General features: G+C 34.9%; 1 protein-coding gene across 1 annotated transcript; it reads left to right on the plus strand.

Moving 5' to 3' along the window:
• The first annotated feature begins 12,052 nt into the window (after nucleotides 1–12,052).
• LOC144553956 (uncharacterized) lies at nucleotides 12,053–12,977 on the plus strand. The gene has a single exon (XM_078302131.1). The coding sequence runs from the start codon at nucleotides 12,230–12,232 to the stop codon at nucleotides 12,782–12,784; it is 555 nt and encodes a 184-aa protein (XP_078158257.1). The 5' UTR covers nucleotides 12,053–12,229; the 3' UTR covers nucleotides 12,785–12,977.
• Nucleotides 12,978–19,099: the final 6,122 nt, after the last annotated feature.

Raw genomic sequence — 19,099 nt, forward strand, 5'->3', positions numbered from 1 at the left:
AATTTTCCAAAAAACATGATTTTTTTGGTTTATTTTTATTTTTTGGAATATGATATAAATAAAAATTTCGGCGAGCAAAATCAATAATATTTCCTCATAAACCCGTTAGACTCATCAATTACTGCATGTCTGCATGCCATAATTTAAATTACGCGGAAAAGATTTGAAATTAGTGGCTGCAAATGTAAAATAAGATTCTTGAGAAGACGCCTTGAAGGAATGGATCAGGTGATAGATATAGTCTTGAAAACGACTCGGATTCTGTATTATTTTTTTATCACCACTTGTAATCTTTTATACGTCTTGTGTAATTGTGTTATGCTTTTTCTAAGCATCCGCGACCTAGACGCTAGAGTAGATATTTTAAACAACGCCATTCAAGATATTAAGATAAGTTCTAAGAAGTTATCATCAACAAATGGATCTATTCATCCGATTTTTTTAATTTGAAGCATTTAATTTTTTTTTTCTAAAAGTAGCACGTCATTGAAAAAAGTTCGAAACCTAGCTTAATTGCATATTGAGTCTGTGTTTTATCCATAGTTGGAACTAAAACTTAGCATGCATTGCATCAATGATGAAACTCAAAATGAGTCTGCACTTCATCACCATTTGAGATTTTTTTTTTTTACTGATTTTTCTTAATTTGAAAAAATTATGCATTCTTTATCGTTGTAACTAAAACATTTACGTACTAATATTATTGTTTTTAGCCGTTCAAAATGGTCTTAGAGAAAAAAAAAGAGTGTGTTTCTGTTGGGATTTCGAGTAGGTTATAGTGTAATAATTTGAAACAATACAAGATTTGTTCACTATCCGAAAATTAGAATTCATACATAAAATTAATTTCAAGATTAAATAAAGAGTTTACCACTAGACGCGCAGCGAAAACTTCAAATCTAGCAGTAGCCTTCTTCTCTTTTCCTTCCGTCTCCTTTCCTTCTCATGTCAGATTCACGCAACAGTCCAGCAGTCACGTCTCTATCAGTATTCACACGAATAGGCTGACAAACTACTGTAATTCGGTATGCTAGTACCAAACTGACAGCCCCGTCTTTTGTCTTTCTTTCTCTCTTACGTTTTCTGATGTATATAGAACAAAATTTTTGGAACACCCAAAAACCGAACTCTGCATGTATATTTATAACACTATGCACCTGTTCAATTGCACCCATTTAGAAAACGTTATCTGATCTGATCAGATCATATGAGAATAAGAATTTGGGCCTAACCCATTAAGACTTGATCCATATTAATTATTAATATGGCCTATAATATTCTGGCCTATTAATACATTTCTAACAGTTTTACCCTCAAGTGAAACGCAAATGCAGTCTGCATTTCTGTTAGGTCTCTAGTTTTTTTCCAATGGTCTTCACTAGGGCTGCAAACGAATCGAACCGAATCAAACTTATCCCAATTTGAGTTTGATTTGAATTAATTTCAAACTAAGTTTGGTTTGAATTAATTTCGAATCTTTTACGAACTTTTTTACGACAGGGAAGAGTGATCATAGTCGCCGAAAGCGAGAGGTGAAAGTCGTCTAGAGTTTTATAACCGAGAGCGAGAGTTACGACTTACGAGTTATGACTTATGGCTGGACGGCCTTATGTTTTAATTTTTAAGTCATCAGCGAAAATCAACGGTTCATGTTACTTTAAGATTTGAACTAAAATAGTTCGCGAACCTATTTCGAACGAACTAGGTCCAGTTTGAATTTGGTTTGAATTAATTTCAAACTATTTTGAATTGAACTTTTTACAAATTTTTTTGAATCAAACTCGAATCGAATCACGAACTACGAATTTTTTGTGCAGTACGTCCTAGTCTTCACTCCTACTTCTAAAATTTTAGAAGTTTTAAATGCTACGAATAAAAATATCGGTCTATCACCAACTTGCAGGTACGGTCATACATTTCTGAAGCAAGCTTAATCAGAGTATCCTAATCAATGGTGGAGCAAAATAAGACAGGCGAGATGAGAAGTCTCTATCTTCTGTTAATTTATCCTTTAACTGTAGAATTTTGTTTAGACGTCTCATTTTAAAATAAAATAAGGAGACAAGTTATGTATATCTTTCAAAATTTACAAAATTACTTATTTTTCTCTCTAAAATTCACAATAACATACTAATCATTCTGAATTACAAAAACTCACAAATTTATCTAATTTATTGTATTTTTGTCAAAACTCATTTTAAATTTATATTGTTCAAATTTTATCCTTTATATGAAAATAAAATAGGTAGTTTTTGCAAAAAAAAAAAAAGAGTGTTCAGTATTCTACTTGGTTGGTTTATCGATAATAAATAATTTATTTCTCTATTTGTGACACATACAATAAGAAAATAAGCAATTTGTTCTTACAATCAGCCAAGGTTTTAAATAGTGATAATCGCATCTTCGCGGGAAGGCTAAAAAATATTATAGCGCCGAAAATAGCTGATAGCGCTATAGCTTTTAAGTTCTGAAAATATTATAGTGCTGCTATAGCTAGTTAATTAGAACACAACAACCAGCTAATGAAAAGATTAAAAGGTTCTCTTAAACATGTTACATGTTTTGTTATTTTGTAATGGAAGGTAAAATGTGTGTTTATAAATTTAAATTTTACAGAAAAGATAATAAATTGAGTAAATTAGAATTGTAAATATGATATTATGAATTTTAGAGTGAGAAATACGTAATTCTGAAGTTTTTGAAAGAGTATACATTAAATTTTCTCTAAAACAAATATATTGGATTGATCCGGTGACATTACTTGGGGATGAATTTTGCAATGACGTCGGCTAATTAATTCAATACATTTGTTTTAAAAAATTGGATGGTCCAAATTGGAAAAGCAGGTCGTGCAATTCGAGTTAGGAATATTAGCAAAAACAAAGGGGGTTGAATTCCTCTCAAATCTGAATTAGCTTGAGTTAGAATTTTCATTTTCATAAATGAAATTATGATGCCCCCACAACCAATTTTAAAATTTTAGTTATCCCACAAACGAAATTATGATACTCCACAACCAATTTAAAGGAAATATAAGAGGTGTGAGAAATTTAGACAAAAGAGATGGAATGGTAGCACAGTTGATTAGAAAAAAAAGTTTTAAAATTATAATTACTAGGATTAAAAAATTTGCAGCTTCTACGGAAAGGGAAAGGTGTAGGTCTGATGCCCATCGGACCTAGTTTGGTTCCGATGGACAGATCTACCGTCTAATTTGTTTCAAGATTTGTGTGCACGAATATTAAAGCAGATGCGAAGTTCTGGCGCGAATCCTAAAGCCAATCCGACGGTGAGTGAACCGTTGAAACCAAAGTAGATCCGATGCTCATCGGACCTACTCGGTTTCCCTACGGAAAAGAGAAGCTTTGAAAAAAAAAATAGACAAAGAGGGATTTGTTAGTAAAGGAAAGAATAATTGTTGCTGCAGACGATCAGAATTTTAGATTTAGTATTGTGAATTTTTTTTTACTCGATATTTTTAAAGTATCTTTTTCAAAAATGAGAAAGAGACAACTAAATTATGAGCACTCCGATCAGATCCCTAAGAATTTATTTTTTTAAATAGATGAAGTAGCTTACAATTTGAATGTACTAGAAGAACCACGATAATTTTTTTATTTACTAGAACTGACTTTTGAACTGGAATCAATAATTCAAATTCAAAATATTTTTATCTTTTTTTCAGTAACACACAAAGAAATAGTTTAATTTTTTTTACAACCGAGAAAAATACTACCTGAAAAATATTTCAGTTATTCTAGTACATCTAAATTATAAGATGTTTTGTGTATTTTATTTGATGTTCTTTCAAACAAATTCAAATTATTAGTTGTTCTTTCTATTTTTGAAAATTATTAAACAAATCTATTTAGATAAACTGTTTTGGCGTTAGTTTTTTTTTGTTGTTGCTGGGCCGTAACGTGAAAAATAGATGGAGTGTCTTACAATTTGAATGTACTAGAAGGACCACGATAATTTATTTATTTATTTACTAGAAGTGACTTTTGAACCGGAATCAATAATTCATATCCAAAATATTTTTATCATTTTCCAAAGAAATAGTTTAATTTTTTTACAACCAAGAAAAATCATGCCTGAAAAATATTTCGGAGTCCTTCTAGTATCTCTAAATTATAAGATGTTTTATCTATTTTATTTGATGTTTTTTTTAACATATTCAAATTATTAGTTGTTCTTTCTATTTTGAAAATTATTAAATAAATATATTTAGATAAACTGTTTTGGCGTTGGTTTTTGTAGAGCTGCAATGTGAAATGGCGGCCCTCAAAGAACGGGACCACCATTTCATGTTGTGGTTTGAGTAAATTTTGAATTTTTACAAATTGATAGTTTTTTGGGTTTTTTTTTTTGACAGAGGTAATTTTCGGTATAAATTTTACCACTTTATTATGAGGATCCACACCAAAATTTGTATTAATAACATTAAAAATCAATCAGATTAAAAAAAATGACATCACTATTTATTTAATTTGATTGATTTTAATATTAATAAAAATTTCGGCGATCCACGCATATCATCAGATTTTTCACTTGAATATATGCATGCATCTCAATATTAGAAGTTGATAAGGGGATCACAACTTATTTGCTTAAAATAATTTTCTCAATAGCGAACCTGTAACTTTAATCCTTCAACTCAACGAATAAAGTTTGTGAACTTAATTTAATTGCTACCTACCCTGAAGAAGTCATCTTGTTTTCTCTACACCACGCCATCTCATTCTATTGGCATGTATGGTAATTGACACATGTGAACATAATGGGGTGACTGGTGAGTGACAGCCTAACTGTCACACCCCGGAACAGGGGGTCGCGCAGTTTTCACCAGTGTTTTAAAATGCGGTTTTGTTCATGCATGCGGAAGACCACTGCATACCGCATATGCGGTATGCGGATTTATAATATATTGTTATGTTTATGTATGCGGGCCTGATTCTAGGAGTATGCGGGGGGTGGCAGGGGGGCGGCAGCCCCCTGCGAGCGTTGTCTGAGGTTACGAAGCACCTTTAACCGACGGTCCAGATTAGTCCTTTTTCACATAAATTTTAATTAAAATACAATCATACTATCATATGATTTGATTTAAAACAAGTTTGGTTCAAATCCGATTTAATTTGGCTAAGTTATACCCAAAACAGCATTTTTCAGAATCCACATTGCGGCCCGCAATAGGGCTGTTGCGGCCCGCAACAAGTTCCAAAATTTCCAGCCTCTGCAATTCGTCTCTGCCTCCATTCATTGCGGCCCGCAATGCATGTATTGCGGCCCGCAATGACCTGGTTGGTCTCTGCCTCCATTCATTGCGGCCCGCAATGACCTGGTTGGATTTTAATCCGCGATTTTCCCTCTGTCTACTCTCATTGCGGCCCGCAATAGGGTTATTGCGGCCCGCAATAAAAGTACTGTTTTTCATTCCTTTGCCCATTTTCGTGAAATTTCACCTCGTTTTCAAACCCGATCAAATCCCCGTATAATTAAACAATTATTCCCCATTCACTAGAAATTTTAATGACATTTAAACATGCAATTTCAACATTTAAGTCATAACAACAATTTAAAACATACCGTTAGGGTTTTATAACATAATACGGTTCGATAACAACCTATACATCAAAATAACCGACTACAGGTTCAACTACACATTCAAAATGGGCATAAAAGGGGTTTGGCATAACCTATTAGCCCGGCCTATACTCACGCGTCGAGCCCGAGTCCCACTTCACTCGCGTTTACCTACACATATCAATACAAAGGGAAAAATTCCCCGAGGGGAGGGGGTGAGAAAACCTGTCATCCGTTTTCTCAGTGCGGAATTTAAAAGGGCTACTGGATTTGTGAGAAATCCATCACCCAGAACTAAATACACTAGAAAAAGGGTATCTATTTATTTATTCACCAATAATAATAAATGCACATGTACCGGGAATAGATTCAAACGGATTTCAATTCACATCTCATCAACATCAATCAACGAATTTCCAGAAAGATTTGGTTTCACATATATAATATATATAAGTCTGGTTATGAGGTACAGATATCAACTATCGATCACCCCCGGCTTAACAGTTCTATTTTCTGGTTTCACGTCATACAATCTCATCAATTCATCACTTAAAATATACACGGGCATATTCCGCGAATATGCAACAGAATACCACTTTTCTCAAAAAGAAATCACTGACACTTTCACTGAATCACTGAACCACAGTTCTACCTAAAATTACACTGCACTTCCCTTACCCAACCGGTACTGGGTTCACTAGGGCCATTCTCCAGATGCGCATAAGGGTCCTGGATGAAAGTCTAGTAGCTAGCTAGACTTTCCACTATGATACACTGTTCACTTCACACAATCAATCCAAGTCATACTGTGGTTCCACTCACTTATTCAAAACGACAGATCAACAATCGATAAACCGTACCAACATGAGAATCATAACAGTTATACAATTCAATTACTAATATCACAATTAATGCAATGCGGCAACAAATGCTTTCAATGAGAGATTCAACATGCTATGCACAGTTTATTTAAATCAAGCAATCAACATAAATATAATAATATGCACCGTTATTTAGTTCTACGAATAAACCCCAAAACAGATGTAACACTGTGAACTTTTAAAATTCAGATTTAATTAAAATTATAAGTGGTTAAATCGAATAATATATATATACGTATATACGAAAATAGTGACGTGGATGGTGAACAATAATTATACGATTAATTGTGTTAAGAAAGAGGAGCAATAGGTGTTATATAAATCATTTAATCAATATCGAAAAAGTGAAGGGTTTATTTTGCAAAAATACCACTTACAAGTGGGGGCCCTTGTCATTCCCTCCTCTTTCCCTCCTTCCTTTCCTTTCCTGCACCCCCACCCTTCTCTCTTTTTCCTTTGTTTCCGCCAAGAGAGAAAGACAACGAGAGAGTGAGAGAGAGACAACCCCGGTGACCATATTGCCCGAAAACGGAGATTTAGGAAGAGGAGCTCAAACCTCGCACATCCATCCGTTCCATTGGTAATTCCCCTTTCTATTTCTCTCTCATTTCTTGATTCCGTGTTTTTAGGGTTTCGGTGAAAACCCGTAGAATCATACCAAACTGATTATTCCGTGCCTTTGTTGTTTCTATAGTGTAAATTGATTGATTCTGTGTTCCAAAGTGCAACCAAATTTCCAATTTACGGATTTTTCCAAAAATTGATTAGGGTTTAAATTATAAAAGTGCCGGAATTTAATAAATTGACCTATGGATAGATCCTAACGAGCACGGCTAGCGGGATTGACGAGCTTACCGAGTCGCGAGATCGCGGACCCTCTACGTGCCCTACGTAACCAGGTGCGGGGGTTCACGGGATCTGTTTTGGGGTTTATTCGTAGAACTAAATAACGGTGCATATTATTATATTTATGTTGATTGCTTGATTTAAATAAACTGTGCATAGCATGTTGAATCTCTCATTGAAAGCATTTGTTGCCGCATTGCATTAATTGTGATATTAGTGAAATTGAATTGTATAACTGTTATGATTCTCATGTTGGTACGATTTATCGATTGTTGATCTGTCGTTTTGAATAAGTGAGTGGAACCACAGTATGACTTGGATTGATTGTGTGAAGTGAACAGTGTATCATAGTGGAAAGTCTAGCTAGCTACTAGACTTTCATCCAGGACCCTTATGCGCATCTGGAGAATGGCCCTAGTGAACCCAGTACCGGTTGGGTAAGGGAAGTGCAGTGTAATTTTAGGTAGAACTGTGGTTCAGTGATTCAGTGAAAGTGTCAGTGATTTCTTTTTGAGAAAAGTGGTATTCTGTTGCATATTCGCGGAATATGCCCGTGTATATTTTAAGTGATGAATTGATGAGATTGTATGACGTGAAACCAGAAAATAGAACTGTTAAGCCGGGGGTGATCGATAGTTGATATCTGTACCTCATAACCAGACTTATATATATTATATCTGTGAAACCAAATCTTTCTGGAAATTCGTTGATTGATGTTGATGAGATGTGAATTGAAATACGTTTGAATCTATTCCCGGTACATGTGCATTTATTATTATTGGTGAATAAATAAATAGATACCCTTTTTCTAGTGTATTTAGTTCTGGGTGATGGATTTCTCACAAATCCAGTAGCCCTTTTAAATTCCGCACTGAGAAAACGGATGACAGGTTTTCTCACCCCCTCCCCTCGGGGAATTTTTCCCTTTGTATTGATATGTGTAGGTAAACGCGAGTGAAGTGGGACTCGGGCTCGACGCGTAAGTATAGGCCGGGCTAATAGGTTATGCCAAACCCCTTTTATGCCCATTTTGAATGTGTAGTTGAACCTGTAGTCGGTTATTTTGATGTATAGGTTGTTATCGAACCGTATTATGTTATAAAACCCTAACGGTATGTTTTAAATTGTTGTTATGACTTAAATGTTGAAATTGCATGTTTAAATGTCATTAAAATTGCTAGTGAATGGGGAATAATTGTTTAATTATACGGGGATTTGATCGGGTTTGAAAACGAGGTGAAATTTCACGAAAATGGGCAAAGGAATGAAAAACAGTACTTTTATTGCGGGCCGCAATAACCCTATTGCGGGCCGCAATGAGAGTAGACAGAGGGAAAATCGCGGATTAAAATCCAACCAGGTCATTGCAGGCCGCAATAAATTCATTGCGGGTCGCAATGAATGGAGGCAAAGACCAACCAGGTCATTGCGGGCCGCAATACATGCATTGCGGGCCGCAATACATGCATTGCGGGCCGCAATGAATGGAGGCAGAGACGAATTGCAGAGGCTGGAAATTTTGGAACTTGTTGCGGGCCGCAACAGCCCTATTGCGGGCCGCAATGTGGATTCTGAAAAATGCTGTTTTGGGTATAACTTAGCCAAATTAAATCGGATTTGAACCAAACTTGTTTTAAATCAAATCATATGATAGTATGATTGTATTTTAATTAAAATTTATGTGAAAAAGGACTAATCTGGACCGTCGGTTAAAGGTGCTTCGTAACCTCAGACAACGCTCGCAGGGGGCTGCCGCCCCCCTGCCACCCCCCGCATACTCCTAGAATCAGGCCCACATACAAAAACATAACAATATATATATATAAAACCGCATTTTTAAAACAGTGACACAAAACTGCGCGACCCCCTGTTCCGGGGTGTGACAACAGATCCCGTGAACCCCCGCACCTGGTTATGTAGGGCACGTAGAGGGTCCGCGATCTCGAGACTCGGTAAGCTCGTCAATCCCGCTAGCCGTGCTCGTTAGGATCTATCCATAGGTCAATTTATTAAATTCCGGCACTTTTACAATTTAAACCCTAATCAATTTTTGGGAAAATTCGTAAATTGGAAATTTGGTTGCACTTTCGAACACGGAATCAATCAATTTACACTATAGAAACAACAAAGGCACGGAATAATCAGTTTGGTACGATTCTACGGGTTTTCACCGAAACCCTAAAAACACGGAATCAAGAAATGAGAGAGAAATAGAAAGGGGAATTACCAATGGAACGGATGGATGTGCGAGGTTTGAGCTCCTCTTCCTAAATCTCCGTTTTCGGGCAATACGGCCGCCGGGGGAGGGTTTAGGGATGTCTCTCTCTCACTCTCTCGTTGTCTTTCTCTCTTGGCGGAAACAAAAGAAAAGAGAAAAGATGGGGGCGCAGGAAAGGAAAGGAAAGGAAAGGAAAGGAAAGGAAGGGAAAGAGGAAGGAATGACAAGGGCCCCCACTTGTAAGTGGTCTTTTTGCAAAATAAACCCTTCACTTGTTCGATATTGATTAAATTATTTATATAACACCTATTGCTCCTCTTTCTTAACACAATTAATCGTATAATTATTCTTCACCATCCACGTCACTAATTTCGTATATACGTATATATATATTATTCGATTTAACCACTTATAATTTTAATTAAATCTGAATTTTAAAAGTTCACAGTGTTACACTAACTAAAATATTTTATCTGGGACTCTCACCTAGATATATCTTAATTTGTTGCCAGAAGTTCTATGTGCGCCAAGGAATTCCCCCAAATAGTCAAATACTTTCTCATGGCATCATACGTATAATTTTATTTCAGCCTCAGGTTAACTCGATCGCCAGCACGTGCCAATATATTCGCCAAGCATGCACGCATGTTCAACTGAATTCGTATCCTCTGAATTAACTCAAAGAAGAATCTTTTGAGTTAATGCATCCGAACTATTGATTTACTTTAAAATCTGCATTAATATTAAAGAGCTTCAACTTAAAAGGTTGAGGTCAAATTGATTTCATTTATAGTTAGATCCACATTTACTCAAAAGATACTCTATCCCAAATTTATATAGATTAAAATTCATTCTTGTCTTGGCAATTGGACATCCTAGTCTGGTATCAATGGGCGAATTTTAGTGTACTTTAAAAGTAATTAAGCTATCTTATGATTTTAATTTTTTTAATAATAATCTTCATAAAATAATAAATATTTACTTGTAGTTTAATGATTTAAATTTGCTCAATAAGTTGTGAGACTTCTTAGTTTCAAATTCATCTTTTATATTATGTATTTTTATCTAAATTTTCTAGTTTTGTCCTTATCTGACATATATGGGCACATAGAGAAAGAAGGCTCGTAAATGCGGTGCGATTCGGTTCAATGCATGCCCAAACCATTTGATAAAGGAATGTAGTTTAGGTCTGATGTGCTTTAAAATTCGTGTGCACGAATCTCAAATTAGATGCGCACGAATTTTAAAACACATCAAATGGCTCTTATGCTCATCGAACGTAAACTTACGTCCAATAATCATCAAACCTACACTTCTCTCTTTATTAAGTACCTTCACAATATCACCAAGCCAGTAATACACTTGTCATACTTGTCAAATCAGGACAATAGAACTAGTATGTCATTAACTAAACCAACCAACCAAGATAGATAGAAGCGATCGAGTCAAGAACTCAACAAAATAACTTGTTTAGTCCTTATCTCACTAGTTTGCATCAGACAAAAACACTCAAAACAGATAGAGATTGTTGTCATTGTTATTATCAGTGGCGTTGTCATAATTTGAATTAGGAGTGGGCAAAAATATTAACATTCAAATTTTATTAAAATATTAAAGTACAAATTTCGAAAATTAAAAATTGTATCATGCACTGAAAAATAAAAAATCCAGAATAAGGTAGATGTCCGACCCTTGACCATAGTGGCTCCGACACTGGTTATAACGTAAAATCATGGTCCCCTGAGGAACCAAGCCCTTCTCAGGCATTATGTCGGACATCGCCTATCATTCACGCTTTGTGTTCATACATAACATTAATAGAACTATGTAAGTCCATAAGGCAGCACAAACAAAATATATGACATGTGTAGTGAAGTAATCTACTATGCCTGAGAGAGGTCAAAATCTGAAAGAAGATGTCTGTATATGTAAAGAGAGATCGAACCACAAAAAGTCATTTTGTTATAGGATTGAATAATGGTGTTGCGAAATCACGAAGAAAGAGGAATTGAGAAGTTGAAGAATTAACCATAGAAGACAACAAGGCACAACAAAGGGGAGGATTGGTGAAGGCTGGCTATGGTTTTCTTTCTTTTATCACAGGCTATGGATGTTCAATACGAATATAGATTTATTTACCGTGCTATTTTAACTTCATACAACACACATAAAAGTAATATATTTTTCTTATTTTAATTCTATTCCGCAATGTCTAAGTCTTTTGAAGTTTTTACGTTGTTAATATTCTTTCCCTTTATTTTAGGCGGGAAGGATAATATCATAATCAGATCACATGACCGGAATGATGTTAGACACGTGAGCAGATGCAGATCTCAGATTGGCGATCGGTTTGTGGTTTCACCGTTTCAGTTTCATACAAGGGAACACTTTACAGTTTACAAGATGCATGAGTTGTCTTCACGGCTCTATCTTTGGATTCCGTCTCACGACGACTGAAATCACCGACAAATTAATTCTAGCGCAATTATTCGCTAGAGGTTTTTTAACATAAAGTAACGACTTTATACAAGTGAGCCCAGCCCAAGCCCATTTAAGAGCTACAGCAAAGAGTTTAGCTTCTTCCACTCACCTTCACGGCTTCTCCTCCTTTCCCTTTTTCATTCCTCCACAAAATCACTAAATCGGAATCTTGCCTTAATTCAAAGCAAAATAAACAAACAAAACCAAACCCCACACACTAATGGCAGATCCATCACCATCTCCTCCTAGGTCTCCGTCTCCGCCTCCATCTCTCACCTCCTCCTTTCCTCCTTGGAGCCTCCTCCTATTAACAGTTCTCAGCAAGCGGCGGACATGGGTTTGCCTCTTTCTCCTGGTCTACTCGGTTCTCATTCTCTCCTCTTGGCGTCTCCTTCTATCCATCAGATCATGGTACGCCGCCTCTCTCGCCTCCTCCAGCTCGCCTATCCCTGCTCTCTACGCCTCAGTCTTGTACGGGGCAGTGTTCGGCCTCCTCTCCATGGGTGCTGCGCTTGCGGTGGCCGTGCCAGCTACAGTGGTGACGTGGATAACTGTGTTGGTGCTTCTAACCTTCGCTGGGAGGAGGCGTCGTGCGCTGGTCGAGGAGGGGCAACGCGCCACTAAGGATATAGTGGTGCTTGTGGCTAGGGTTTTGTTGAAGGAAGGGAACCTGGCCGCAGCACTGTGTGCTTTGGCGAGTTTCGTTGCGTTGATTGTTAGGAGAAGTGGAGGAGGAGGCAGGGAAGAGGGAACTGGAAGCGGCGTTGATCTATAGTTTGTTTTGGCAAATTTTGATTTGGTCGATTGTTTTGTGTATATTTATTGGCTAAATTAGGGAGGTTTTCTCTTTTTGATTGGTTTATAAGATGTTTTCTTTCTGAATTTTCTTAATTTTGGCGAGCACATGGTTTAGCATACAAATTCTAACCGTGTAAATTATCCAAATCATAACCGATTTATCCTTTCTAGTTAACTGTAAGATCTGAAAGCAAAAATGAAAATGTTAGTCAGATAGTTAAGTTTGTTAGAAGCTGTGTGACAGATTCTTTACTTGTTGGCTAGAACAAGTATATAAAAGCACCTTCATAACAGATTCTTTACTTGTTGGCTAGAACAAGTGTATAAAATAATAAAAATACCTTCATATGTGATTATACTAAATACATTACTTTTGTTGGTTGTGATTAGCTAATAGAATTTTGTAAGTCCCAATCTGGCAATTTCTGTCAGCATACTGACTGTTGAATTCAAATTAGTTTACCTTGATTCTAGATTATATATATGTCCAGAATCCAGATGTCCCGAATGACAAACTATAAACAGAGTAGCTCCAAATTATCCAGGTAATCAAAACCAGTAAGATCATGTCGCTGCGACACTTGCCAGGGCACATGTTTTCATTTTACTCGAAAGGACTTAAAATCTGAAACAGGAGCTACGTGTTTCCATTAGCTCAATAGGACGTAAACAGAGGAATTAAATTCACAGAAAATAACATGGTAGCATCTGTAGAGGCTACGGTGCTTTGTAAAGGACAAAACAGTTGCGGAGATTGTTATGAATACCCCTTAAAAAAAAACAGTTTTTACAAATATGCCCCCAATTTTTTTTTAAATACCCTAACCGCCCAGCAAAGGGGCGGTCCATTATTCCACATGACCGCCCGGGGCACAGGCGGTCCACTGAGGACCTAACTGCCCACAGGCCGGGTGGTCCTCTATTTTATTTTTAGAGATCTCAATATTTTTATTTAAATAATTTTGTAAAGTTTTAGTTTTCTTGTTTATAATGTATGTCAAAAAATAAGACATTTGATATATTTATGAGTGGTGTCGTAACTCTTTATAATTTTAACTTGATTTGTCAGTTGGATATCACAAGTCTAAATATAACACTAATTAAGGACTTGACATTGATTCTTATAATTTATTTTATTTAATATACACAAGGAAATATGGTTAGATTGCCTCGATAATGTCAACTTAGAGAATAATTGGATTATTTGATTATTGTCAATATATACCATTTGCCTGAATAAGCAAACGCACATAATAAATAGTAAATGCATTTTAAAATAATTATATGGATAATTCTTGAATAATCTCTTAGGCGTTTGACTAAATAAAATACTAATCGTTGTATGTCTACCGTTGATACACGCAAATCGTATTTTCCTAGCCAAAGTTATGGTTTTTTAGTCACACGGGTCGCATACGAAAGTAAGCGAATCGCATGGAAGGTCCAAAGAGGCAGAGTCAAAAATGAAATCTGAAACCTTGGAAACTCCTTTTTATAATTGAGTAAAACTAAACTTTTAATTGTTGTCATTTACTGTTATTGAATTTAGGAAACATAAACAAACCAAATCAACATTTTCTCACTTCTAGTACCTAACTAAGCTAAGTAAGAGTCCAGAACTGAACCGTCCCTGTGGATCGATACCTGATTATACTATTCGATAGGGTTGTGCACTTGCAATCTTATTCGGGAGCTAATTCAAGGTTTAAAAGGTACAGCTCGATGTACTAAAACTTTGTGTATACGCTTTGCGTAGAACATGATACATTTTGTTTGTTGGCACATCATCTGTTTTCTCTATTTTGGCACAAGGTTTAATGCTACTGTTACTTTGGGTTTTTAGGGGTAGTTTTATATTTTTCTGGTTTTTACTCAAGACTCTGTATGATTTTTTCTTATAATGGACGGGTTTTTTGCCTATTTTTCCAAAAAAAAATTTAATTGAAAGAAATTGTACAAAAGAAAACGAGTTATGTATAAATTAATTATATATCTTAGAGAAGTACATTGTATTTAATGAATCTTATTTAATTAAAGTTATATGTGTACTAATTTATTTGTCAAAAATGTGTTAAGTTGATGAACAAAAAATTTATTATTTTATAGTACAATTTAAAAAATATTTTATTTAATTATTTTCTAGATTACATATTTTGTTAATTTAGAAAGTTATGTCATTTAAAAAAAATATTGATTCTATAATTGATAAAGTTATAAGTTTCATAAATGAAAAAAAAATTTGCTTATTTTATATTTCTTAAAAAGTGATTAAAAATAATAAAAATCATGAAAAGTTAGACCTTATACTCAATTAAAATTAAACCATCTAGAGAGGTGGTTAGTTTAGGTCAATTTAGTCTGGTCTAAATATCGGCTTATTTCGTTTTAGTTCGACTCAATTAAATCACGATGATGGAATAAGTGAGGCCTAAAGTTCTTATTCCACTGTTTAGTCCACAACCAAACATGACCTAGGTTAACGCAAGGGAACTGGAGAGATTGGTCCAAATCCGAATCCAATTGGCCAGGTTAAGGAAAGAAAGGGAGACCAAATTTTCTGGCTCCCTGGGGGCAGGAATTTTCTGCCCCCAGAGTTACTGTCGGTGGACTCTCAGTTAAAAATTAACAGTAACCGACCCCTTTAACAGTGACTGGCCCCATCCAATAATAACTGAGGGGGCAGGATGCACCGCGTGGGGCAGGTGATATGCTTATGAAAGAAATGATTAATGAAGTAGGCTTGCTGTGAAAATTTATTTAGAACATGATTAAATTTTGGACCGACCCCGAAATACGAACTTATCCTGTTTCCTTGTTTCCAAGGCACAAAAGCTGCAAATGAGACCGAATTGTCTGCCCCCAGAGTCTCTGCGGGTGGGGCCCATTTAAAAACAGTAACAATAGTTAAACCCTTAAACAGTAACCAGTCCCACCCCGCAGAGACTCTGGGGGCAGGAATTTCCTGCCCCCCGGGGGTCTGACGATTCGGTTTCGCTGCGAATAAAGGAAAGGAATCTAGTAGTGGTACTGGTACGAGAGCATTTGCATTTTTGATATGACAGAAAATATGAATCCTGTTTGTTTATTTGATGACAGAAAATATGACTCCTGTTTGTTTACTTGATGTGAGAGTTTTTAATTTAGTTTTAAAAATATAAAAAAAAATTCTATATAGAAATTGTGCATTAAAATTTTTTCATATGAAATTGTTTATAAACTCTGTGTTGATGAAAAAATTAGCTCAAATTTTTTTTTAATTTGTTACTGATGTAATTTAATAAAAATTTTAAAATTAATTTCAGTTGAAAACATTACCGACTTTAATTTTTTAAATATAATTATCAGTTATTTAGAAGTTCATTTGAGTTACCGAGATAGGATGTAGATGCTCTGAGTTTCTTCTCTCTACATAGAGATCGCATGTTCAATTTTTGAAAATAATATTTGATGTTGAGATATAGCAGGAACTCTTTATAAAAAAAATTAAAAAAATTAAAAATTCTAAAGACAGACAATATAACTTATTAAGATGTGATAGTGAGTCGACGGGATTTCTAATCGATTCAATTTTTTTTTTTAAATAACGGTTTGAAATTTTGATTAATTCGATATATTGTACTCCGCTCAGTGACCAGAGGCCCACAAATAAACAGTCCATTCTCTGTCGGGTCATTTCAAATTCTTTCAAATACAATCCGAGGACGGGATTTTCAATGGGCTTAAATATGATAATAAATTATATATCCAGCCTAAATATTGCCTTCATTGTTTCATGGGTTCAGCCCAATAAACAAAATCTGGGTCTCAATGTGTTATTATCATTAGAAGGGGCTTTATTATAATCTTCTGGCTAGAATTAAGTCAAACGGACCTTATGTATAATGTATCACAACTAGGGCTGGCAAAAAAATTCGATGTTCGTGATTCGATTCGGGTTTGATTCGAGTTTAATTCGATTCGAAATGGGTTCGAATTGAAACGAACCAAATCAGGTTCGGTTCGGAATTAATTCAAACCAAACTCAAACCTAGCCTGGTTCGATCGAAATAGGTTCCTGATTTTTTTGTGGTTCGAATCTCATAAAATCACCGGCCATCCATTTACCTGATGAAATTAAAATTCATGCCCCCTGGCAGCCGCTGCCTGGTTCTTTCAAAAAAAAAAAAAGAAATTAAAATTCAAGATAAGTCATAATTTAACTTAGCCGACACTCTCTCGCTCTCAAATCTCAATAACCTAGTTCTCTCTCCACCTCTCCCTAACTCACTCTCCCTCTAGCTCTAAAATCTAGCTGACGCTCTCGGTGACTGGCTGTCTCTCCGGCTGTCACTCCTCTCTCCGGCCTAGATGACTGTCTCTCCTCTCTCTTCGGTCGTCTCTCATAGTTCATACCAAGAAAGCCGTCTCTGATGTATTTTTTGATGAACAATTTTTTCAACTTAAAAACACTTATTTCACAGTTCATACCGGTAAAAGGAAGCCATGTGAATTTTGTCCCGCGAGAAAAAATTAATGTATAAACTACCGGTATAACTAGGGCTGCTAAAAAATAATTTAGTTCGTGATTCGATTCGGGTTCGATTCGAAAAATGTGTAGTTCGCAATTAATTCGATTCGAAATGGGTTCGGTTCGAAACGAATCAAACCATGTTCGGTTCGAAATTAATTCAAACCAAACTCAAACCTAAGATAAGTTCGGTTCGGTTCGGTTCGGTTCGTTGCCACCCCTAATCACAATACTTCTTGTAAGAAAAAAAAAAAAAGGACCGGTGCACTGGACCTATGTATTATAATCTTCATGCTCTTTCCATGCATTAAACGAGAGAGAGTAAAAAAGTAGTAGACTAGTAGGTTTCCGTAAAGCTCACACGAGAAGTCAAAAAGTACACATAAATTAGTTTTTACTTTGCTTGTGAAATTTGCACATAGAACCTCAAATATTATAGATGGTTCAAAAGAATCAATTATTTGTAGTATAAAAATAGGCAAATGCTTCTGTGCATACAAGGACCTATTTGTAAAATGAACATATTTTTACTTTCAAAGTTCAAACAGTCGATCCGAACCGTTCATCTTGTTCTCCATATTAATATGTGCTTGGAGACCAAATTTTACATTTTTCTGAATTTTTTTACTATTTATTAAGATGGGTACAAAATTCAATGGTCTGAATTTGATATTTTTTGTACTCATCTTAATAAATAGTAAAAAATTTCAGAAAAATGTAAAATTTGGTCTCCAAGCACATATTAATATGGAGAACAAGATGAACGGTTCGGATCGACTGTTTGAACTTTGAAAATAAAAATATGTTCATTTTACAAATAGGTCCTTGTATGCACAGAAGCATCACTCATAAAAATATCTATGGTGCATATTTATTTCTTTAAAAAAGACAAATCTTACTATTTTATTATTGATTTTAGTTTTCATAACTTTTTTATCAAAATTGTCTGTGGATAATCAAACTAAAATAAATAAAATTGAATGATTATATTTTTCCCTATAAGAAAAAATATTTGATCTTTTTTAACAAAATATATATTTTCATTATTTATAAATATTAAATTTTAATATATATTTATTATTTCGATTTAATATTACATTCTGAATTACGACAAATGCAATATAAATGATATGATTTATAGCAATTTTCATATCTCATATATGTGTTAGTATTAAAATAAACCAACAATTGAACTAGTTAACCCGTCGGTCCGACAGTAAACTGTTGATTCGAAGATTTACTGAATTGATATCCGGTCCGGTTCTGATACCCTAGGTACCCTGCATCAGAGCCGGGCCTGATTATTTGTGTGATATTATGTGCTTGCGTATCTTAGTTTTATGTTTCTATTAAATAGAGAGTAATCATCTTCAATTTATTTATCTTATCTATTTCCTTGTCATGCCAAGTGCATAGTAAGCTTCGACTTGGATAGATTCCAACAAGCTTACGTGGCTTATGATAAAGAAAAAATCAATTCACGATTTTTTTCTACCGTAAATGTCATAATCTCATTTTTTATTTATTTTTAAATTTTAAAATCCAAATCTTGAATATAAGTTGTGGATATTGTTCCTTTCACGAGCATTTTATCCGCCTAAAATTTAATATCTTCTGAGTTAATTTTATATTATATGAAGTGGTCAAATAAAATATAGCTTTTTTTCTTAAATAAGAATTTTCATTAAATCAGGCATCCATTTCTTAACATATTCATATTGTGAAAATTGAGCATGTGTTCCCTGTACATAGATGAGACCCATAATCTGAGTTAAGCTTGATTTA

This window comes from Carex rostrata, chromosome 1 (genome assembly GCF_964058835.1).
Source record: "Carex rostrata chromosome 1, lpCarRost1.2, whole genome shotgun sequence".
Classification (NCBI taxonomy): Eukaryota; Viridiplantae; Streptophyta; class Magnoliopsida; order Poales; family Cyperaceae; genus Carex; species Carex rostrata.